At 48.5% G+C, this 23,916-nt stretch overlaps 1 protein-coding gene across 5 annotated transcripts in view; it reads left to right on the forward strand.

Annotated features, from left to right (window-relative positions):
* Positions 1 to 23,916, forward strand: part of celf2 (cugbp, Elav-like family member 2) — a 205,601-nt gene that overhangs the window by 117,260 nt on the left and 64,425 nt on the right. For all 5 annotated transcript variants that reach the window (XM_080421552.1, XM_080421553.1, XM_080421554.1 and 2 more), the window contains exon 5: positions 18,237 to 18,433. In XM_080421552.1, the coding sequence (XP_080277678.1) occupies positions 18,237 to 18,433 (197 nt within the window). The remainder of the gene's footprint in view (positions 1 to 18,236; positions 18,434 to 23,916) is intronic.

Here is a 23,916-nt window from a genome sequence, read left to right on the forward strand (position 1 = left end):
AAAAAAAAACACCTTAATTTTACTTAAGGAGGTCAGCACCACCGCCTCGCTCCTAACTGAGTGTTGGTTTTGCCCTCTAACCACTCAGCGCCCTCAAGGGATACCCGTTAATTATCAAGTAAATGCACACAACACACAAAAGTCTTTAGTCTTTTTTGTTTGGGTACCCTTCAAGAGGACTTATCAACCTATTGTTGATCTTCCGCCGGAATGAGGACCACCAGCCTCCGTACGTCGCGATGAAGGATGGTTGATTGCCACGACACCTCGTCCTTCTTCACCTGGGACCAGCTGATGGGTGCGCACGGACAAGTCCGCACCTTGACGTCCCTTACGACACCCCGACCATCTGGAACTGCTTCCACGACACGACCCAGCCGGAATCGACCCCGCAGAGCGTTCTGGTCCGCCACCCACACGACGTCGCCGACAGCCACGTTCCGGGATGAAACGTGCCACTTCTGCCTGACGAACAGGTGTGGACCTGCCAGCTGACTCCATCTCTTCCAGAACTTATCCACTTCCAGTTGGACCGCCCGCAGCCGACTGAAAGGGTAATCAGGGAAGTCGAAACCCCGGGTATCTCCCTCGGGGTCCACTCGCCCTAACAGAAGCGAATTTGGTGTGATGATGTCCACGGACTCCTCCTGGAGCTGAGTCCGGGCACCAATCGGTCTCTCGTTAGAGAGGTTAGCAGCGAGGAAAAGAAGAGTCTGGAATTCCAACGTCATTAGGTCTTCAGTCCCTCCCACGCTGCTCAGTGCTCTCTTTATGATGCGGACAGCTGCCTCTGCTGCCCCGTTGCGGTGCGGTGAATCTGCTGGGCTAAACTTCCACGCCCAGTCGACTCCAGTCACAGCCGCTCTGTGTTGGACCATATCTTTATTTATGGCCGCCAGGAACGTGTAGAGGTCCTCCAGTGCAGGTCTTGCCCCTACAAAATTGGTCCCTTGGTCAGACCATAGCTTGCGTGGATGGCCTCTTAGAGCAGTGAATCGCTGGAAGGTCTGCAGAAAGCCCTCAGTTGACAGGTCAACGACCAAGTCCGCGTGAATGGCCCGTGAGGCCATGCAACTGAAAACCACACCCCAGACTTTCTTCTTGACGCGATTCCTCACCGAGTCCCTCACAGTATATGGCCCGAACAAATCCAATGCAGTGTACTCGAATGGACGTGCAGGGTTTGTACGCTCCACCGGGAGATCACCCATGATCTGAGTGCTTAACTCAGCTCTCCTCTTCCGGCATTCCACACATTTGTCGATCACCCCGCGCACAACTCGCGGGCCCTGCACAATCCACGCCTTTCCCCTTATCCGCAGGATTGTCCCAGCAACCCCCTCATGGTTGATGCCGTGAGCCTCCTCGGCCAGGAGGGTGCTGAGCCGCGCTTCATACGGGATCAGGGGAATGCCACCGCTCTTGCTCGCGGATTGGATGCGACCGCGGCACAACCACAGGCCTGTAGTCTGATCTTTCCCCACCACCAAGCGATTAAGTGTAGTTGTGGGGAATGACACACCTGCTTGGGCAGCAAGACACAAGTCCATGAATGCTGCCTCGCGCTCCTTGGCCAACAGTACAGCCCCCCGTTGTACACGATGGTTGGTTTTGCTGCGCGACATATAGAGGAATCTGCGCACATAGCCTACAACCCCACAGAAGAACGACAGAGAGCAGTCTTTCGTCAAGTCCACTTGATCGACGAGCCCCGTGCCCCACAACTTCTGTCTTCCGTCGTCAGCCACTGCAGCCGCAGATCCCCCGTCTGTTCCAGGCGTAGGCCCCGTGTCACTAACTGTCGACAACCCTTTGTCGTTGACTGGCAAAGCAACTTTGTCACTGCCCTGGTGTTGTCTTATTGCCTGGGCCCTGGTTGTGACGGCAGAGAACGCCTTCCGTTGTAGCGTTCTCACCTCCTCTCTTGACGCAGCAGCTACCTCTGCAGCGGATTTTATGGGCCATTCCCCGAGCGGTTTGATTAGGAACGCTGGACCGTTCTGCCATACAGAGTTCTTGTCCAGCTGCTCGGGAGAACACCCATCCCTGGTGACGAGGTCAGCTATATTGTCCTTCTCAGAGACCCACCACCAATCTGTCACTGGCCCCGCCTTCTGGATCTCTCCCACCCGGTTGGCAAAGAAAGTTTGGAAGCCGTAGCTGTCTCGTTGTATGGCTCCCAACACCGTCTGGCTGTCGATTAGGTGAAACCATCTTTCAATCTCCAGACGACCTTGCTTCTCCATAAACTTTCTAAGCCGGGAGGCAAAGACAGCCCCGCAGATCTCCGCCTTCACAGCGTCGCCTTTTTGGTCTAGTGGAGCCAATTTGGCCTTTGACTCCACCAAACGCACCATGGTCCCGCTCTGGGTTTCCCAGCGAAGGTACATTACAGCACCATAGGACTCCGAGCTCCCATCGGAGAATGTAACTCCCCAGGGTTTCCCCACCCAGCCGGGAGGCGTAATACACCTGGGGAAGGTGACTGAACTCAAACGGGAATACTCCCGAAATAGGACGATTGCCTTCCGTCGCAGTTCGTCAGGTAGCGGGGCATCCCAAGTGTCCTTGACTAATTGCCCGGCTGCCTGAAACGCTTTCCTGACTAAAATTACACCCTTCTGCTTCATAGGCGTAGCGAGGCCGATGGGATCATAGAGTCCCGCCACCTGACTCAGCAGCACACGGCGCGTGAGAGGGTCAGGCGTCTTTTCCTCCACCTCTTCTTCAGCGAGGTCCTCCTCGACCCGCATTTTCCTCTTCCTTGTGGAGAAATTGACCCCCACCATGATGAAGAGCCTGTCCTCTTCAACAAGGTAACCCACCCCCAAGGCTTTGTTGTCCTCTTCCCGCAACTGGTTGGGTAACAACAATGTCTCAGGCTTGGCAGGTCCTTCCTCTCCCCTCCCACTGTGGCCAGACCGCACCCAGGGTTTCAGACGGAACCCCCCAGCTGCCAGAATGGTCGTGACCCCCTTCAGAATCTCACCCAGTCTTTTAGGGTCATTGTGGGAAGCAAATAAATCATCGACATATGCGTTGTCAACGATGATGCTCTTCTCCTCCGCCCGATCGCTGAACTGAGGCAAGCAGGCTGTCTCTCGCATAGCCACCTGCGCGATGCAGCCTGACGGCCTGTCCCCCATGTTGACCCTCACCACAGCGTAGTCCCTGATCTCCTCTGCTGGTGAGTCCCTCCAGAGGAACCGGTGAAGGTGCACCTCCCTCTCCTCCAACCACACGGAGTTATACATCTTAGAGATGTCTCCGATGGCGGCGTGCTCCCCTTCCCGGAACCGCAGCAGCACGGCACGAATGGGGTTCAAGACGTCTGGGCCCTTGAGCAAAATACTGTTCATGCTCACGCCCTTAAACTCCTGACTGCTGTCCCACACGATCCGGACTGGTGTGGAGGTGGAGTGAGGGTTAGGAGCGACAAGGTGGTTGATCCACCACACAGCTCCGTTCCATCTGTCCATCTCAACCTGCGACAGTAGAACAGCAGCCCCCCTTTCTAGCATGTCATGCATCTGTCCTTTGTAGGCCTCTTTCCACGCTGGGTCTTTTTCAAGGCGCTTCTCAGACCTCCTGAAAGTGGCCTCAACTGCTCTGCGGTTATTTGGAAGTGTAGAAGGGTCCTCCTTCCAGGGATAGCTAGCATCCCAGTGCGGCTCCTTGCTGTGTGCATCCTCCAGTCGGTAGGTTAAGCCGCCCTTAATGACCTCGAGCTCTCTCTCGTCGGCCAACGACATCTCCTTCCCTCCAGGCGCACACCTGCCACACCGGCAGCCGCCACACTTCGGATCACAGGCGGCCCCAATGCTGTCCCATTCGAGCCACTTCAAGACCTCAGAGTTACAGATAGCCATAGTCTTAGCGATTGCACCGCTTTGTCCTGGACCGCTTCGGGGTCCCTCGACCGTGATGGCCTCTGCTCTCATGGTCCGGGCGCAATGGGTTTGAGTTAAGGTCGCTCTCTCGACCACCTCAGACAGTTCAGGATGCACCCCGCTCACAGTCTTCCCGAGGGGCCCGTCCCACAGCACTAGGTCACCGTGTCTTCTCATCCGTTGAGGAGCGAGACGACCCTCCCGCGCGCTGATGAGCATTTCGACCTTGTTAGGCCGCCGCAGGTCCCCTGACTTGACATCACCCGGAAAAAATCGCTCTAGACGCCCCGAGTCCACAGTGTAGCCCACCCTTGCGATCTCGTCCAGACCATAGCAAAACATGTCATGGTTGCTCCATGTTCCTCTCTTCGTCCCCACCTTCAGGCCCACAGAGTATTTTTTGGTTTCGACTTTTGTCGTCATCCCCCCAACCCCATGCACCACAAGCGTGACGGGCTCTCCATTTAGACCCAGTCTCTCGGCTGCCTGGTGGGTGACATAGTTCGTATCCGATGCCATATCGATTAACGCCCCCACCCAGTCCCCTCGCTTCGTTGTTACATCAAGTAACATGAAAAGAACTGGGCCATCGCTCGACCTCTCACCGTCCGCACACACAGTCGTTGCTTTGTTCGTGAAGGCTTTGCGAATGATTTCCAACTGCTCGGGCGACAGCTTTGCTGCAGCCAGTGCGGCCTCCTGCTGCTCTGTAGGCCCCCGAGCGCTCCTCTTCTGCTCCACCTTGGCAACACTCCCCTTAGCAGAGCTTTCTCTACTGCTCTTGGCACTGGTGACACCAGGCGATGGTGCTTTGTTGAGGCAGAGCATGTAGTGATGGTCGGGTGATGCCTCACCCTTCTTGCATTCCGCTTTCCTGCATATAAAGTCTTTTGTGCAGGCCCCATCATGCATAGGGTCCAAGCACCTGTAACATGCCCTGGTCTTTCTTGCATGCTCCCTCTTTTCAGCCACGCTGGCCTTTCGGAAAGATTTGCACCGATATAATAGTCCAGTGTGCCCTTCTTCCCCACAGACCACACAGGACCCCTGCGACGTGTAGCTCTCCCCGCGCACCGAGGCTCTGGTGTACGCACGCCGCTCCTGCGGATTTTTCCCTGTTGACCTGCTGGGAGGCGGTACCGGCCCGCCCGTCCTGGCAGGAACCGGTCGTTTAGTCTGTAATTGTTCGCGTCGCACCAGAATGGTTTTCTGGCCGCTCAGAAACGCCAAAAATCTGTCAAACCGGTTTAGCGCGGTGACCCCGTTCACTGGGTCACAACTATGTGCAAGCCACCGGTCAAGCAGATAGTGTGGCAACTTGCTCTCCAATGTACGGACTACTAATGGATTGTTAATAGCGCCTGCGCACCTCAAAGCAGTCAGGTCCAGTACAGCTCGCTCCACTTCTTGGATCAAGTGTAATGTCTCTCCCGGCTGATTTTCGCGCACTGCCGGCAGCTCCTGCAGCTCCATGATAATGTCCTCCGTAATCCGCGACACGTCACCATATCGCTCATCCAGCAAGTAAAACACATCTTGTGCGGTGTAACAATAGCCCAGCCTGAGTTCGTTTGTCACAGTGTCAGTTATACTGTCCCGCAAGTGATGCAGCAGCAGATCTGGGGAGCCCGACGGGTCAGCCATTCTTTGCAATCTGACCCACTCCTCTCTCCAACGGAAATAGCCCCTTCTGTCACCGCTGAATTTGGGAAGAGCCATTCGGGCTATAGTTAACTTCGGCACCGCAGCAGCTACTGCAGCAGCGGCTAACCCTGGCGCGCCCTGCTGAACAAACCCACCGCCCTGCTGGGGCGGTGCTGGTACCTGCTGAACCAGTGGTGGCGCTGTTGGTGCTCCGATGCCTGGTAGTGCCACGTTGACTGGTGGAGCCACGTTAATGCTGACAGCCGGTGCAGTGAGTGATGGTAGGCCAGGAGCAGGATAGGTTTGAGGAGGAGTTTTGGGAGCGAGGGTGAAGGTAGGCGCCGGTGGCCCCAGCAGCCCACGCCGCCCAGCCAATGGCGACCCTCTTATGATGTCCTGAACTTGGCCCTTTAATGTTCTCATTACCTTTTTCACTTCACGGTCAATATCCTCAAGGGACTCCCGCATCTCAGCACCATTGTCTCTAGGGACAGAGTATGCCCACCGGTCTACTACCCCCCCGAGTTCAGCGACACCTGCGGCCAAGACATCACGCACTGTATCATACTGTGCCTGAGTAACATCCTGTCCCAGGCTCTTAGCGTCATCAAGGTCAGCCCCCAGTCTCTGTTTCACCTTGTGGTATTTGTTTGCCACTGTACAAGTCCATAATGTGTCCTTGAGCTTCAGCATGACATCATCGTACCTTTTCTTGCAGCTGTCTGCTCTCTGTGTCACACCGTCCACCACCGCATCATGGTCAGTGTCCCTGTCTGCTAGTAGAATGTCATCCATAAAAGCCAGATAATCATCGGTAACACTCCATAGTGCCTCATGGAATGATGTAAGCTTCACCTGTTCATTTGCCAGTGCATCCTCAGTGAGTACATCAAACCCCCTCTCAATCCTGTTCACACACTTGGAGAACTCCCTTTGAACGCCAGAGCGTTGAACCCTCAAGTCATCTAAAGTTGCCATCTCTTTGGCACTTAAACAGGTGAAAAAAGTCACTATTTCCCTCAGTAGCAAACGGTGACACCCTGTGGTTGTACAAAGTCAATGCAGCCAAAACGTATGACCAGGGAATAAGTCACTCCTGTCCTCTGGTGGCAAAACAGTGACACCTTGTGGTTGTACATAAACGGTGACACCCTGTGGTTGTACAAAGTCAATGCAGCCAAAACGTATGACCAGGGAATCAAAGTCACTCCTTTCCTTTGGTGATAACACAGTGACACCTTGTGGTGGTATAAAGTCAACGCACCCCAAACGTAGATACCTTGACGTGGGCGTCTCCTTTGTGGTCCAAGATGGCGGCGATGACGTCACTCACAGGCCCTCCCCGTTAGCACACGTTTTTAGCATTAGCTTAAACTTATGGGGTCTCCCTACTCAAGATGGCGGCGATGACGTCACTCAAAGGACTTCCCCGTTAGCACAACAGTTTTTTAGCATTAGCAAGCAACAAGTTCTTAGTAACGTCGATGCACTTTTAGCAACAAAGCATCCCTTATGACAGTTTATGCATCCATACTTTGCATCATTTGTGCATCATTTGAGAGACAAGACACAGTAGATGGGTAGTTGACAGCGTTTCTTACAGCCGCAACTACTTTCTCTTTCAGTAGATGTAAACAATGGCGTCCACGGGTGCTTGCTCCGTTGTAACGGTGATGCTCCTCCGCCACGGTGACGCTTGTCTTTTGCAGAGTAGGCCTTGCTTCCACCGATCGTCCGTCCCGGTCCACCTCCATGCAGCGAGGATAGCACCAGCTCTCGTCCGAACCGTCGTGGTTTAGCACCCTTTCTCTACCAAAGACGAAGCTAGCCTAGCGTTAGCTTCGTCGCGCAGACTGGCTTCATAACATCGCCGTACATATACGTTTCTGTGTCTCACTCCCACAAGACACAGATGTAAAATAACCGCTGGTTATACCAGGATGTTAAATTACTGTACGGATTTTACCAAAACAGGCCTATTTCTTTCCTATCTTGGGAGTGTGATCCCTCCGTAAAAGGGCTCAATGGTCAGAGGTTTAGGTATTAATTACTCAACGATTATTTCCTACAATAAAAACCACACAAAAGAGGACGTGTCTTTTTTCCTTTTATGCCATCCACTCTCACAAACACACATAATACACACAAATACAATTTAACCCTGAATAAAACTGAGAAGAAAGCCTAATGTGCCAGTCTGCGTTTATGAGCGGCTAGCTTTGTCCTAGTCCACACGCTAACCCTTTGTTCACAGTAGTAATTGTTGTAGGTTCTCTTAGCAGGTAATTTAACTGTTGAAAATGGAAATATAAACACATATAAGCAACCAATAATGAGCATAGCATACTACGGAAAGCAAAACTTGTACAGATGGAATGTTTACACAACTCTACGTTATGTTTGCAGCTTATTACTCTGTACATACCATTTCCCCCTCCAATCTCCATCGAACTTATTTCACACTGAACAACAACAAGTTCGGCGCATGCGTATAAGCCCCATAAAAGGCGCAACTTCCTTTGGAAGAAATATATGTTAAATGTATTTACATTACAACAGTTTCACCAGCCATAAAGTGCCATACCAATAATAGGTATATTGCCCCTGAGTATAATGAATTATCCATAATAATCTCCCGCACCAATCGGAAGTTTTAGGACGTTTTAATACTGTTTTAATACTGCTAAACGGTCTTTGTTGTAATAACCCTGATAGTCCGCTAGATGGTACTAACTTTCCATGCGTTATACGGTATTTAACCCCTGAAAGTTCCACAGTGTGTGTGTGCGCGCTCGTGCATGTGTGTCTCTGTGTGTGAGAGAGGGAGAAATACTGTACGCTGTGATTGAGGTCAAGATTCTTTGAAGTGTGTGTCTGCTGTGCTCTTATTGGGCCTCGAGATACACAACTTGTACGCTATGCTGTCTTTAGACATTGTTGATTTCAGCTCGATATTAAATCGTTAGACATTTGGAATTGGAATGGGTGCTTTTCAGCAATTTTTTTGAAAGACAAAAGATAGAAAAATAATTTCAATTTCTTATCCAGTCACAAAATGTTTGTTATTCCCGTTTCCTCTCTCTTTTTCACCTCTTCTCTCTGCATGTCGCTCTGCTTCACTGCTGCTTTCTCTTCACAATGCACAGAGAAGTGTGCGTGCGTACGTGCAAGCGCATGCGCGCGCGCGTGTGTGTGTGTGTGAGCGTGCGCGTGCGCGTCTCCTTTCATTAGTGTGGTGGAAGCGTCCGCTAGCTCGTTAGCATGGCGCTAGCAGAGCATTGTGGCAACGCGGCTCCATTAGCCACCGTGACATTTATCTGATGATTTCCTCGCGTCGCACGCCTCGCCGCATCTCCATGGTAACGGCAAAGTGCGAGCACCTTGCATGCACGCACGGCACGCCGGTTCCTTCCGGCAGCACAGCTACTCCTGACGAGACGTGCAAGGTGTGCTGACGACGTCAAAACTAACCTTTCCCTGTGCGTGTTTATACACGGGTGCCCACACACGTATCGTTGCTGTCGGGCAGAAACCTCTTAACTCCACCTTTCGTTTCAATGCACCTTCTTCGTCGCAGAAGAGTGTCGCACAAAAGTAGTGAAAATAGCAGATCTACAAGTTCACATAGATCGGCTATTTTCACTATTTTAAATTGTTTAACCCGATTTAGACAGGGAAAGAATCTCTGTCATTTTTTCATTTCTTTGGGCTATTCAAAAAATAGCAAATATACTCATAGCTTGTAGATCTGCTATTTTCTTTTTGAAAAATCGTGAAAATGTGTGCAAATCTTTTAATGTATATATATATTTTTAAGCAAACTTTTGTAAATATTTTGTTCCAGGGACCCCCCAGAAGCAAAGATTTGAGTTACAAATAATGTTTGCTTGAAAAAAAAGATACATTCAAAGATTTGACAGATATACAAGTTCATAGCACGGCACTCGGTGCCGTGCTATGAACTTGTATATCTGCTATTTTTGAATAGCCCAAATAAATCTAAAAACGACAGAGATGCGTCCCCCGGATTGAATGGGTTAATTCTTTTTTTTTTATATCAAGGCTTCCACCGACAGCAACAACATGTATGCATAATGTAGGGTATGTGATAATGAACGGTATCAAGCATACATCGCAGCTTCCCAGTGGAACACCGGAGGTGCTTATTATTATTCACTGTAAAGCTCAAGTGACTCACATTCTATCATATATTATACGCTCCCTCATATAGCACAAACTGGGGCCATGGGGGGGAAAAGCGTAATGTTTTCGGAGAAATATGTATGATGCATTTACTTTCACTTTTCAATGTGACACACATCTTCATCTCTGGGACCCCAATCTACATTGTAAAAGCGTCGGTTAATTTCAACCCGGGAGAGTGTACAAAATGGAATGGACCTGCAAGGGATCTGTTTGCTCCTATAGAACGATCAGATCTTTTAGCTGGGGACTCCCTGGAACCCGCCACGATCCCTTTTATTGTGCCGACAGGAATGGACAGGGGAGTCATGGCGTCCCACCACGAGCTAGTTAGTCACCTTGACGTCATTAGTGAGCTTTTTTTGAAGCCGTACATGCTTGGGCCAGTGAAATCATTGGTGGATCATGTAGGTGAGGGAGAGACTGACAGCGGAGGCCTGTCTCTCAAGAGTGTTAATTTAAAGTTTGGTGCGTGTGTGTGCGTGTGCGTGCGTGTGCGTGCGTGCATGCTTGTGTATGTGTGTGTGTGTGTGTGTGTGTGTGTGTGTGTGTGTGTGTGTGTGTGTGAATAGTAGCAGTATGATTGCTTGCGGTCTGAGCAGCTGAGATGGCCTCAGTTGCCCCTCTCCCCTGGGGGGGGGGGGGCTGATGTTTCTCACTCTGGTTGACAACGAGATTAGTTCTCCCGTGGGACGGTGGGTCCACTGCCTCTGAGCATGCTCCGAATGAGAAGACATGTCTGGCAGCTCGGCCCCCTCAGAGAACTCTGCCGTAAGGGAGAGACACAGGGTGTGTGTGTGTGTGTGTGTGTGTGTGTGTGTGTGTGTGTGTTATGGGTGTTGTATTCGGTGTGTGAGAGCTAGAGAAGGGGAGATGGTGGGATGAGGGGAGGATGTGTGTTAGAGCAGAAACAGAAGGGAGAAACAGCAGGGAGATCAACTCAGTCAGCCCTAACTGTGTGTGTGTGTGTGTGTGTGTGCGTGCGTGCGTGCGTGCGTGCGTGCGTGCGTGCGTGCGTGCGTGCGTGCGTGCGTGCGTGCGTGCGTGCGTGCGTGCGTGCGTGCGTGCGTGCGTGCGTGCGTGCGTGCGTGTGTGCGTGCGCATTGCTTGGATCCATGAGATCACGCTGAGCTGTGAGCTGTGCTTACCCCCAGCTCCACACAGCGAAATGCTGAATGTCTCTCTCGAGGGTGTAAACGTGCACCCTGCCTGTGTTTTTAAATGCTTCAGAGTTAAATCAGCACTCAGGATTTCGCTCGTGCATTTCGCTCATCTGCATCCGTTGTCTCCACACTTCCACTCTCATCCCGCCTCCCTCTCTCTTTCTCTCTCTCTCTCTGCTTGTTTGTGTCTCTCCCCTGTGAGCATGCATCCTGTATCCTGTCCGCCTGCCTGTTGTACTCCAACTCTCCAGCTGTGTACAAGGCAGACAGAGAGAGAATACACAGTGAAATGTGTGTTCATTTCTCCACTTGTAACTCAAAATGTTTACAAATCAATGTTGATTTTGACAGCAAATTTTGATTCAGTTTTAGTCATAGTCTTTTGAATAAAATTCCTTTTAGTTTTAGTAATATTTTAGTCATCTGAAAAGTTTTCGTTTTTGTCTAGTTTTAGTCGACTAAATATTTAGTCAACTAATGTACAGTTGATTTAGTCGACTAAAATGTATTTTGGCGGTGCCTTGATGGCGTCGTAATGGCTGATTTTACACTTGGTTGCATGCTGAAAATAGCAGATCTACAAGCTCACAACGTGTCGCGCTGCGACGCGTTGTGACTTGTCTTTTAGTTCTACTGGATCTCCTCTCCACTAGTCACTCCCTAACATTTTAGTCTAGTTTTTATTTGTAGACGAAATTGTTAATATATTTAGTCTTAGTTTTAGTCATCGTAGCTTAGTTTTTATTTTGTTTTTGTTTGTGAAAAAAAGGTAGTTGACGAACATTTTTCTTCATAGTTTCGTCATAATTTTTCGTCATAAATGTCATAGTGACATTTTTCGTCATTTTTCGTCATAGTAATTCTTCGTCACGACGAAATCAACACTGGTACAAATGTAACCAAATGGACCCTTATGGGTCCATTTGGTTACATTTGTACACACACTGAGTTAATTTAAAAGCAGGATTTGTAGAGAACCCCGAGGGGAAATTACTAGTCTGCATTGACCCGGCAGTGGCTAGCTCAGAGTGAGCACACGGGGGGGTTAGGTTTCTTGCTGGGGGGGACACTTAACCAGGCGACACGAGGCATGGAGGAGCTGTGGATCGAACTAGGGACCTTGTCATTCCCAGACGGCCACTCTCTCTCTACCTCTCTCTACCACTCTCTCTCTACCTCTCTACCTGTTCTTAACACTGAGGATTGTACTTTGTAGCCGGCAGTTAATAATCCGAGACAGCGTTGTACGCCCTACCAACTCTGTTCTTCGCACCTCATTGGTGCATGCAGACGGTTTTCTCTGTTGTTTCTGTTGGCGCGGCCATATGGATTTGTACGCTTTCCTTTACACACCACGGCGCCGGCCAGCGAAGTGCCTGTCGATGGACGGGGAGGCAGTCAAATTACTTTGCGGGAACGGCTACAATGATTCCTATAGCATTACTAGGCACAGAAAATAGGTGTAAAACGTCTCAGGATTCTTTTGTGAATATAGTTCGGTCTTGAGATAAACTGAAACGATGTCACTGAAACGTCTGAAGAGAGTAGTGCTTCTAAAGCTTGTCACAGTGCAATGCGTTGTGAGCTTGTAGAACTGCTATTCTTGGTGCTGGACACTGGCATACGACGATTTTAAATTGGACATTAGCAGACACCATGGCAGAGCCAGCCCGAAGCATAAGCCAAAAGCGGACGCTTTGGTAGAGCTCTTCACAGGTCCAAAATGACAGACCCGAACCCGAATGGACCCGTGAAATTTGTTCTGAAATCCGATTTGTTGTGAGATATTACAGAACCAACTTGACGTGACGTGACAAACCTAATAATTACGCTCTACCAGTGGGTAGTCGCGCATCAGGTGTGAAACCCAATCGTACCGAAACACAGAAGTTGACTGGCAGTCAATGACTGGCTGCTATTTATATGATATATACATTATATTGACCTATATGGCGTTATATCAACAAGGATAGGATGATTAAAAAAGGTTAGGTCCTTATCAGAAATGACTTTTGACAGGGGGAAAACTTAAGTCAAACTTGCGGAGTGACGCATTACTTTACCTGGGTTACATCTTCTGATAGTTGTGCTTGAACGTTGACATGAAATAATAATCCAGTTTAGTGTTTCATTAGCACGAGCGTGACAAAATACAGCTTGTAGTGACGCCGCTAGGATAGGCTAGGATAAAGATACCAAGGATTCGACAGTGTTATGCTGTTATGCGACACTAAAGTAGCACAGACGTAGTACGCCATTATGCTCGAAGCTGGTTATAAAGATACCAAGGATTTGTCAGTGAGGTCACTGTCATTTTGTCACTTTTCTCAGCTTTGTGTGAAACCCTGGTGATAGACTCAACGCTGCCTGCGCATATTTGTACAATCCATAAACCTGGAATCCCCGGCCGCCTTCTCGCGGACCGGTGGTACATGTCCGGTCCGCGGACCTGTGGTTGGGAACCTCTGGCTTAAGTGATTAAGCGCACTAGTTCTTCACTGGTGAGGTTTGCCTGCCTGACCCATTTTCATACACGATAAAACAACAATCTGAACTCAACCTGCCAACCTGCAAAAAAAAACATCTGCAGCAAGGTCATTCTCTAAGACTCTTGTTTTATTCATCAAACATGACAGTGCTTTTAATTTTCCAGGAGTCCTGTTCTTCTTTAATAAATGCCTTCTGCAGAAATATGCAGCATAGTACCGTTGCCTATTTAGAAGCGACATTCAACTAAACACACACACACACACACACACGCACGCACACGCACCTACTGTAATTGTCCCTTTAAATAAACCCTCAGTCACAGCCTTGGGCTGCACGGATGCTGGAGTGATAGAAGCAATAGTTAAGCCCTTAAAGCAGTCGATTGGCTCAAATTGAGAGGGGAAGAGAGGGGTAGAAAGAAAGAAGAGAGGGGAGAGATGGAGAGGGTTATAGTAAGAGTGGATCCACTCAACGACTTAATCCAGGCCCCAGGACACTCTCCTGCTGAGCTACACTCTCTCACGCGTGTGCATGCGCCTGTGCACGCGCACACAGGCATGCAGTCTCATTCTGCATGCTTAAGCGCTCTCTGTCTGCAATAACATCTTGTCAGCCTTGGCTGCAGGGGTGACGGGAAACTGCACTCATTCCTTTGTGCAGAAAAGAGGACACCGTCCCTTTCGTCCAGCCAACCTCCAGACACACACAGTTGCAGGCAGAGAAACGGAGTCGATTCCCTTTTAACCGGGCTACGAAGCTTATAGGCATAGAGTACAGAAGTCCTGACGTCACTCGTTCATCCCCTGGGTCGTAAAGTAAATTTCTCTATGGAGAACAACATTGGGTCATCATAGAATCGTCTCATATAAGAATTGTGGTCCCAAAAATAAACAAACTGTCTCGGCGATATTGTCAGGGAGGGGAGGCTCTGTATCGTTTATGATAGTCAGTCACTCATATTTGATGCAGTCTGTTTCTGGCGAAAATGTGACTAATTCGGAGGAAGTGACATTAGCGTTTTCTCACCGTCAGTTGATGCTTCATATCCATACGAGTCAAACCGCCGGGGTCATTTGTTTATTTTTGGAACACAGTTCTTATTTGGCGCGATATTAAACACGTCTATGGGAATTCAGAATGGGGGGGGGGGGGAACAGCAACCCAAGTAGGATGCGTAAATTACGTCAGACTTCGGTGCTCTATTCACGCTGTAGGGCCCTGGCTGCGGATGGTGGAGTACAGCAGGTGTAACGCCATCCGTTGTCTCGGAGCAAAGTCAAATCCGGAGTGTTAATTTAACTCTGAGGCTGCTAAAAATTGACCCTTAACGACCCCAGATTTTCCTGTGTGTAGGCAGACTGAATGGTGTAAGGAATACACAGGGGGTTACAGTCAGTCTGCTGTATGAGGGAGAGAGACGTTTGGGGGAGAGAGATGCCTCTGGAATGGCCTCCTCTGACACTCTGGCTATTGTATCTCGTCCCCATGGACTCATTCTATAACGGCAGGCTTCGCACAAACACTGAACAATGAGCGATTGTCTCCACTCATTCTGCTCTATCTCTCTCTCTCGCTCTCACTCGCTCTGCTCGCTTTCTTTCTCTTGCCCCCACCCCCTCTCTCTCTCTCTTTCTCCATCTCTCTCTCTCTCTCTCTCTCTCGCTGTCACAATCATCAGCTGTGTGTGTATGTGTGCATGCTTGTGTGCACGATTGTGTCCCAGAGGGCAGAGGGGAGGGATGGATGCGGCGCAGGCGACCAGTCTGAACCCAGGGACCGGCAGACTCGTTCATCTCCCACTTACACCCTCCCTCCCCGTTCATCGCCCCGGCATTGTGCTTTATGTGCCTTAAACACCGGCGCGGCGTCAGCCGGTGATTGTGGCCGTAACTCCTGGCCGCCTTCACCCGCCCGCCCCCGCCCCTTGGCCCTCCCCGCATACCCCCTCCGGGCTCCCTCGAAACGTAGGGGCCAGAAGAATTTATCGGGCAGCTTAAGCGAGGAGTGGCTGTTGCCGTGGGGACTGGTTTGGCACGGGTTTGGCTCGTTGACTCCCCTTCTCTCTGGCTCGGGCTTTTTTTAATTTATTTTTATATTTTTTTATGTGACATGTCCTTTAAGTCCTTTAAAGAATTGGGCGTTTCTGCCGAACGCCTCGGCTCCCTCTGCAAAAGATGGATGGCCCGCGTTCAAAGGTCTGTACGTTGTTGTTTTTTCCCCCTCCCCTCCCCTCCCTGGCTCTTTCTTTCCCCCCATATCTCCCCTCTCTCCTTCTTCCCCCTCCATGCTTTCTAACTGAGGCTTTATAGGGTGGTATTAGTGTTGTCAACTAACCAAGCCAGGGATTTGCCTTTCGTTTTGTTTTGGACCCTTAAGATGATGCTCCCTCGCTCTCCTGACGAAAATAACAAAAGCTAGGGGCGATAAAACGGCACACCGGTCAACCTCGCTTTCGTTGAGTCGATTTTTCACCCCTGTCGAGTGGACCGCACGCCTAGCAACGATGTGTGTGTGTGTGTGTGTGTGCGTGTTGTTTGGTCTTGAATGACCGCCACACTTAGCCGTGTGTGCGGAGTCATCTCCACTGGGCTGTGCTCAGTGGAGGTTTCCTGGTTTGCTTTTAGTCATCCGATAAACGATGGCAGAGGTTCACGTTTGGCATTCCAAACACTGAGACGGACGAGCGTGTTTTGTGGCGATAAGTCTCGTAGCTGTCGAATAAAAGTGGTGAAAATGCTTGGGCTATTCTTTTTCATTTTTTTTTAAATACACATTCCAGATGTAAAAACGTCCGCTGCTTGTAGCATGTGTGTAACGTAAGAGGGCCCGGGGGTTCGCGCTGCACTACAACCTAATCTCCCAACGCAGAGTGAGAGCCAACTGCATCTTAACACCCCACACACATCTATTCAACACTCATTTAAGCAGAAGAGCAGCGCACACATATTCAGAAGCACACAAACAAACAGGCAGCATAGCATGCTCTACTGTACGTACTGTATATACAGTTAAAATGCTCATTCAATCCATACAGAAACCCCTCCCGTCTGGATTCTTGCTTCATATGCTGGGTTTGGTGGGTGTACTACTGTATACTGTACTAAAACGTGAATGAAATCTCCATCCTTGAGAATAGGCTCTGTCTTCATTCAGAATGGATTTGCACAGCCTTGAACAGTGCACTGTTACTTAAAATCCTCAAAGGCCCTGTCATTTATCATGTGAATAATATTGCTATATCATTCCCATGCCAGCAGCCATTGTTGAAGGCTCCCTCCTTCATGCATTTATTCTGCATCTATTCAGCGTTACTGCGGATGATTCTCTCCTGAATATACCGCCCGCTTCAACCAAATCAGTAGATTGTTACGTCTCCCAACCACTATACTTGCCAGATCGTTTTTGTGCAAATGAAAGTATAACGCAAAAAAAAATTGATGCCTTCAAACAAGTCCTCTCCGGGGTGGAGCATAATTGTGCATAGATGGTTCAGCAACCACAGGGCTGGAAGGAGCAGCAGCTCGCTGTATACAGTATGGTTGTGTGTACAGTAATGGTCCACAGCTGTGTCTTTACCATCAGAGATATATGTAAACAATTGACCATTCTCTGGCCCTCATTTATCAATGGAGTGTACTAACCAGCTTAAATTCGAGCCCAGGAATTAGACTCCACATTTATGAGAAATAGATGGGGCTGTCATCATATGAACGTTTATGGAGTGACTGATTAATGCGTAAGCTTTAATGGAGGCTGGTGTGTGGTGGGCTGGTTTGGTTACCTATATCTCCGATCTTCCGCTGTGGTCCCGTGGTCAAAACTCGCAATGAAGATCACTCGCGCTGGCTAGGCACAGACTGCATTCGAGCGTCGGGTTTATCCTTAAATGAGGTTCCACATGACTCCAGAAAGACGTAGCATACTGTAGGCTACCCAAGTTGGGAGACTTCCCTCTCACGTCATGAAAGCGTAGCAGTCCCCAAAATCCTCTCGTATGTATGCGCTCATCTTAACACAGAGGCAGTAAAGCACTTGTATGAATGGCTGAATAATTAAGCATCTAATTTTTATTTATTAGTTTATTAGCCATTCAGTTTTGGAGTGAATACATATGTTAAAGGTTTCATGACATTCAGTTTTACCACACATTAAAAGTCTTTGTCATGGTCCTTCAAACGTGTATAAAACGTTTTTACAAAAAAATCCACTCCAGTGATCCATGGCAGGTGTTTTTCTCTCACATTTCTAAAGCCTTTTCAACTGCAATGAAAAAAGAAATGTTTGCCTGCGGGTGTCGCTGTTGAGGGATTTTGCCTGTCAATCATCACCTCTGCTCCGCCCCCCCCAAAGGAAAGGATAGGGGAGGGGAGGGGCGAGGAGGAGAGTGGGCGGGATTAATGGCCTGTGACTTCACTGCCCAAGGGCCAAGCTCAGATTGCTTTTCAGCCTAATTATTCAGAAAACCCCAGACCACAGAAAATCCACTGAATGTTCAAAGTTCAGATTTTTTGGGTGTAATTGAGGTCATAAAACCCCCCAAAAAACATAAAAAATTAAAAAAGTGAAAATGAATGTCAGAACCATTAAGATGCCTGTCAGATGGTCAGACAATGCTGCTCCGCATGTCTATGATGGGACAAACGGTGTAGACAAATCCTACGCATCCTCAGACCAGACGTGAGATCTGAGCGGGCCATACACTCAAGTCAAAGTCACGATGGAATGATGAATGCCGGCGGTGCCGCGTGATCTCGCCATACGCCCGTTTTTTGCTCTACACCACTTTGATAAATGAGGGGCCTCTGTGTCTAACGTCCAGCGGTCTGTGTCGTTTCTTTTCCCCCAGTAATGGCACGGCGGGTAAGATGAACGGAGCATTGGAGCACTCGGACCAGCCGGACCCGGACGCCATCAAGATGTTCGTGGGCCAGATACCCCGCTCCTGGTCAGAGAAAGAGCTGAAGGAGCTGTTTGAGCCCTACGGTGCCGTCTACCAGATCAACATCCTCCGCGACCGCAGCCAGAACCCTCCACAGAGCAAAGGTCAAAACACACACACACACACACACACACACACACACACACACACACACACACACACACACACACACACACACACACACACACACACACACACACACACACACACACGCACACACACAGTGGTGGAAAAAGTACTCACATGTTTTACTTAAGTAAAAGTACCAATACTGAAATATAGAAATACTCTGTTACAAGTAAAAGTCCAGAATTGAAAATTTACTTGAGTAAAAGTACAAAAGTATCGTCATCAAAATATACTTAAAGTATCAAAAGTACTAAAATATTTGAAAATAGCAGATCTACAAGCTCACAACTAGTACTGAGTACTAGTTACTACAAAGTAACTAGTAATTAAAGTTTTCTAATAATTGTAGTGGAGTAAAAGTACAATATTTGCCTCTGAGATGTAGTGGAGTAGAAGTAAAAGTATAGACAATTGGAAATACTCCAGTAAAGCAAAAGCACCTCAAAATTGTACTTAAGTACAGTACTTAATAAATGTACTTAGTTACTTTACACCACTGCACACACACACACAGAAACATTCTGAAATGTCTACTTTAGGCTTTACACAAACAAATACTGCAGCACGTATAAAATTATGTTTTGACGACGAGACGAAACATTTTCTCGGCACACAAATTGGGGACAAAGACTTATGTTGTCAACTGTGCAAAAACATTAGATATGCCGCAATTGTCTCCCCATTCGCCCTCGTTCTCTTTGATGAATTTGTCAGGAGTGAGGCCAAACAATAGAGACAGGCGCAACGAGGAGGCAGACAATAGTGCTGCCATATTAACAGCCATCACACAGAGGGACACAAAGTGGAAGGCTGATGACACTCCAGATGTGATGGTGTGGGAGGATGGAGGGATATATATACACATACAGACAGTACAGGCAGAGAGAGAGAGAGAGAGAGACAGGTGGGGTGGCACAAGTATTGTTGAAAACGTGTCTGTATAACAAATTATGAAATCAGATTATCTTTGGAAAAGGCAAAGCAGCGCACTGCCTCTCTCTCTCTCTCTCTCTCTCTCTCTCTCTCTCTCTCTCTCTCTCTCTCTCTCTACCTCTCTCTACCTCTCTCTCCCGGTTTCAGGGAGGGAGTCGTATCACAAAGCAGACTCCCATCAAACCCAATCACCTCGTTTTTGCACACCACCAACACTGTCACATGTTTTGTGTGTGTGTGTGTGCGTGTGTGTGTGTGTGTGTGTGTGTGTGTGTGTGTGTGTGTGTGTGTGTGTGTGTGTGTGTGTGTGTGTGTGTGTGTGTGTGTGTGTGTGTGTGTGTGTGTGTGTGTGTGTGTGTGTGTGTGTGTGTGTGTGTGTGTGTGTGTGTTCGTACCCTTCCAATGACTTTCTCCTCTTCCTCCTCCTATGGTTTAAATCTGCTCTGTTCTGCTTTGAAGAAGGATAACCTAGAAGGTCAGAGATATGTTCCTCTCCTCCATCAACAATCTCTCTCTCTCTCTCTCTCTCTCGCTCTCTCGCTCTCTCTCTCTCTCTCTCTCTCTCTCTCTCTCTCTCTCTCTCTCTCTCTCTCTCTGGCTCGGGGCTCTTGAATGAGTTGCTTTTTGTGGCTGAGTATCACTCACTGACACACTTCTGTCGGGAGGAGAACACACCTACTATGTCATTTTCCCCCAATGACAGTCTTTCTTCTCACTTTTTAACTGTCTGCCCCTCCCACCTCCCCTTCCTGCAAGACGGAGTGTTTTAAGAGCAAATGGACCATTTGATTGGCCTCTTACCCGCCTTGTTATTATTCCCAAGCTTTCGACAACTGTTATTTCCTCTGAGTTAAAGTAAACACTCTCGAGTCTTTCCCATTCCGCCTGGCCTCATCTGCACCTCCTCACACCAGGGGGCCACAGTGCCCTCCAAACCATAGACGTATAAAGGTAGACGCCTCCTCCGGCTCTGAGGCATCTGTCTGTATCTCGGGCGTCTGTGACACAAGCTCGCGCGTGTGTCACAGAAGGGGGCGTTCGGTAAAGGCCAATCAGAGGCAGGTGGGGGCGGGTTTTTTCGTAACCCAGCCCTCAACCCTTTAAGAGGCAGCCGCGCAGCAACTAGTCACTTAGACGCGCTGTGATTGGCCAGTAGTCACTTTGAATGGCATCGTGCCTCCTCTAAAATGGCGGACGGCCGCGATACAGGTTCGCTCCAACGAACTGCAGAGGTCAATGAGGTATCTAGGTTTCTATATCTATGCTCCAAACCAGCTCCCTGGTCGCACTGGAGCCAATGGGAATTCTCGTTAGTGTCAGGGAAACTGCTGTGATTATTTTAAATTAACGACAGTTTAAAAAAATATATATATATATATTTGTAGGGGCTTTTTCTGCCTTTTATTTATAGTTTGTAGTAGAGATGGACAGGCAACAGGGGGAGATTGAAGGAGGCATGAGCTCGGCCCTGGCCTCCCTAGGTTGGCAGAGGGAAGGTAGTGCCCAGGATTACATAGACAATTGGCACTGGGTGTAAAAAATGGGGTTACAAAATCGTGGGATAAAAATGTAGGGAAAAAAAAGGAAACGGGGGGAGAGAGATGGGGAGAGACATGCAGCGAAGACCGTCGGGAACGGGACTCGAACTCGCGGTGCGCTGTCTGTCAGGCTACTTAAGCGGTCGTAGGTGCCTGGATCGCAAGGCCAGCGGTCCGGGCCAAATTAGCAATAGTATTAACTAATTAAGTGTTGGGTTGTGTGAGCATGCTCCATTGCCCGTAGCAACCCTGGGCAGGGTCTGCAGGGTCTGTGTTAATAACGCTTTATTTATTTATGGGGGGGGGATTTCTGATTTTCGAATGTGTTTGTCAGGCCAGGTCACCTTGTCTGGTGCAGCTCTTCCAAACAGATGTGTGCACAGTATGTGTATTTGTGCATGCGTGTACTTATGTACATGACGCGCTTTGAATTGTCCTGATGCAGTCAACGCTACTACCCGACTACCCATCTAGCAAGAGGCCTTAACTCTTTAACTGCCAGAGTAATGGTGTAATAGTGGGACGCTACTGCCAGCGAAAACGATACATTAAAGTTAAAGGGGAAGACCACTCATTTTCAACATTGAACTATGTCTTTAATACACCTTAGAGCTGTTGTGTGGAAATAAGAAAAAAGCCCCCCCTCCCCCTTCTGTGTTGCCTAGAAAAGGATAATTGATTGAGGTCATGTGATCAGTAGCCTCGGAAACCCATGCCTTTTTTGGGGCGGTGAAACCGCCCCTATAAGTGAGGTTTGGAAATTTGTACAATTATCTTGGGCAGTGAAACCGCCCCTATAAGTGAGGTTTGGAAATTTGTACAATTATCTTGGGCAGTGAAACCGCCCCTATAAGTGAGGTTTGGAAATTTGTACAATTATCCTGCGCTGTGATTGGCCAATCACAATCTATTCAGGACTGTGATTGGCCAGTGTCACATGACACATGTGCATAGCCCTATATAAGAAACCATAACTTTAAAAAAAACATAAATTGGTTTTTTTAAAGTTATGGTTTCGTCCATCATAAAGAGTGTTTCAATAAATGTATTTATCTTTTGTACATGATTGGTTGACTCCATTCAGTATTGTGATTAGCTAGCAAGACACCGCCCACTTCACACAGGGTGTGATTTTTTGTTACAAAAGAAAAAAGGCTGGGGGAACCATGCAGGAACGGTGGTTTCGGAGTGGGAGTGAACCGTGTTATCTCCTAACCAATCAGAGTGCAGAGGGGCGTCGCTCTAAATTTGGTGACGTCAGCGTGTTCCGTGCACAGGCCGGGGGGGGAGGGGAGGGGAGGCGGGGACATAGATTGGTGAAGCAATAGGAAGCGGCGCTGGAATCCAACCGCCTGGGTTTGGATCCGCCCTTCAAGACCATCGATAGGGCTCGCTCTTTCAGGCTATGTAATCAGTGACATACGCAGGGTGTACTTTTGGCTCCGCCCCCTCAGCCAAAAGTACACCCTGCGTATGTCACTGATCACATGACCTCAATGAATTATCCAGTTCTAGGCAACATAGAGGGGGGGGGGGGGCTTTTTTCTTATTTCCACACAACAGCTCTAAGGTGTATTAAAGACATAGTTGAATGTTGAAAATGAGAGGTCATCCCCTTTAAATGGAGTGGAGGTACTTCTGTGGCCTACTGGCAAAGTGCATACATAGTTTGGCTCTGATCAGTACAGTGGTTTGGTAGATTATCTCAGACAGACAGACAGACAGACAGAGAGACACGCACACGCACACACACACACACACACACACACACACACACACACACACACACACACACACACACACACACACACACACATAGACAGACCCTGTCAGAGACGGCTCACACCGTAAAAAAGGGATATAAAAAAAAGGAATTCAAGGAAGAATAGCTTTACGGATTATTACAGTTCAAAAGTACACGAAGCCAATGTTCTGAAATGATTGAAAATGGACTTAAGAAGACATTCAAAGCCTGTGCTCTGTGTTCGGCTCTCCCTCTGTGGACCCCTGGGCAAATAAGAGTATGCTGTGTCTCTATCTCGCATCAGTTGGTGCCTCCTCGGTCCGCAGATAGACAGATCTGGACGTGTGTACTGTCGATGCCTTAACCACTTAGCCACTTGAACTCTAGCATCCATATTATTCTGGAGAGAACATTCGCAGACAATAGCCAATCTGCAAGCATCGTGTCGCAACGCTGCACTTTGTGAGCTTGTCAGCTTTTTCCAGTGATGAGATTTGTTGTAGACTAGGGAAAAAAGAGGGGGGGGCAAGAATGGAGCCCTGGGGGACCCCAGTCAACGAAGTATGCAGGGTGTGGTTAAGCCCTATATATACTGTACAGTCAGTGGTGTGAAAAGTACTCAAATGTTTTACTTTAAGTAAAAGTATCAATACTGCAATGTAGAAGCACTCTGTTACAAGTAAAAGTCCGTAATTCAAAATGTACTTTATTAACACATTGACTGCCAGAGTTTATTCATAATGTACTCACCCCTGTGCCAGCAATTTGCGTGTTTTTTAATTTTTTTGTTTTGTAATTTTTCATTCAAATACATGCTCTGATTGTGTTGTCAAGCACCTACGATTGTTCCACCAGTAGAGAGCAGCACATCCAAACATTGATCACCTCGCTCACCCACTCCCAAACAGGCCCACGTCATATCCGGTCATTCAAAGGATGTGACGTTTTCGACAATTCCCGGCCCGCTGATCGGCCTGAAAACGATGTGATACACTACGACGATGACTGTTAGTCACCCGGACCAAAGAAAATAGAAGTTGAGCTGTCCGTTTGTCTTTTATACCGTGTGAAAAACTGTGTTTTTCCTTATTCTGGCCGAAAATCACCGGAGAAAAACAACGTGACCCGGAAATGAATTATTTTTTTTTACATCCGGCTCCGGGTGAGTGTGACGTAAGTGGAAAACGAAAGTGTTGATGAGAAATAAACACAGCCGTGCGATCACAGATTAAACAATGAAAAT

The sequence above is a fragment of the Gymnoscopelus braueri genome (genome assembly GCF_963280865.1).
Source record: "Gymnoscopelus braueri genome assembly, chromosome: 23".
NCBI classification, from domain to species: domain Eukaryota; kingdom Metazoa; phylum Chordata; class Actinopteri; order Myctophiformes; family Myctophidae; genus Gymnoscopelus; species Gymnoscopelus braueri.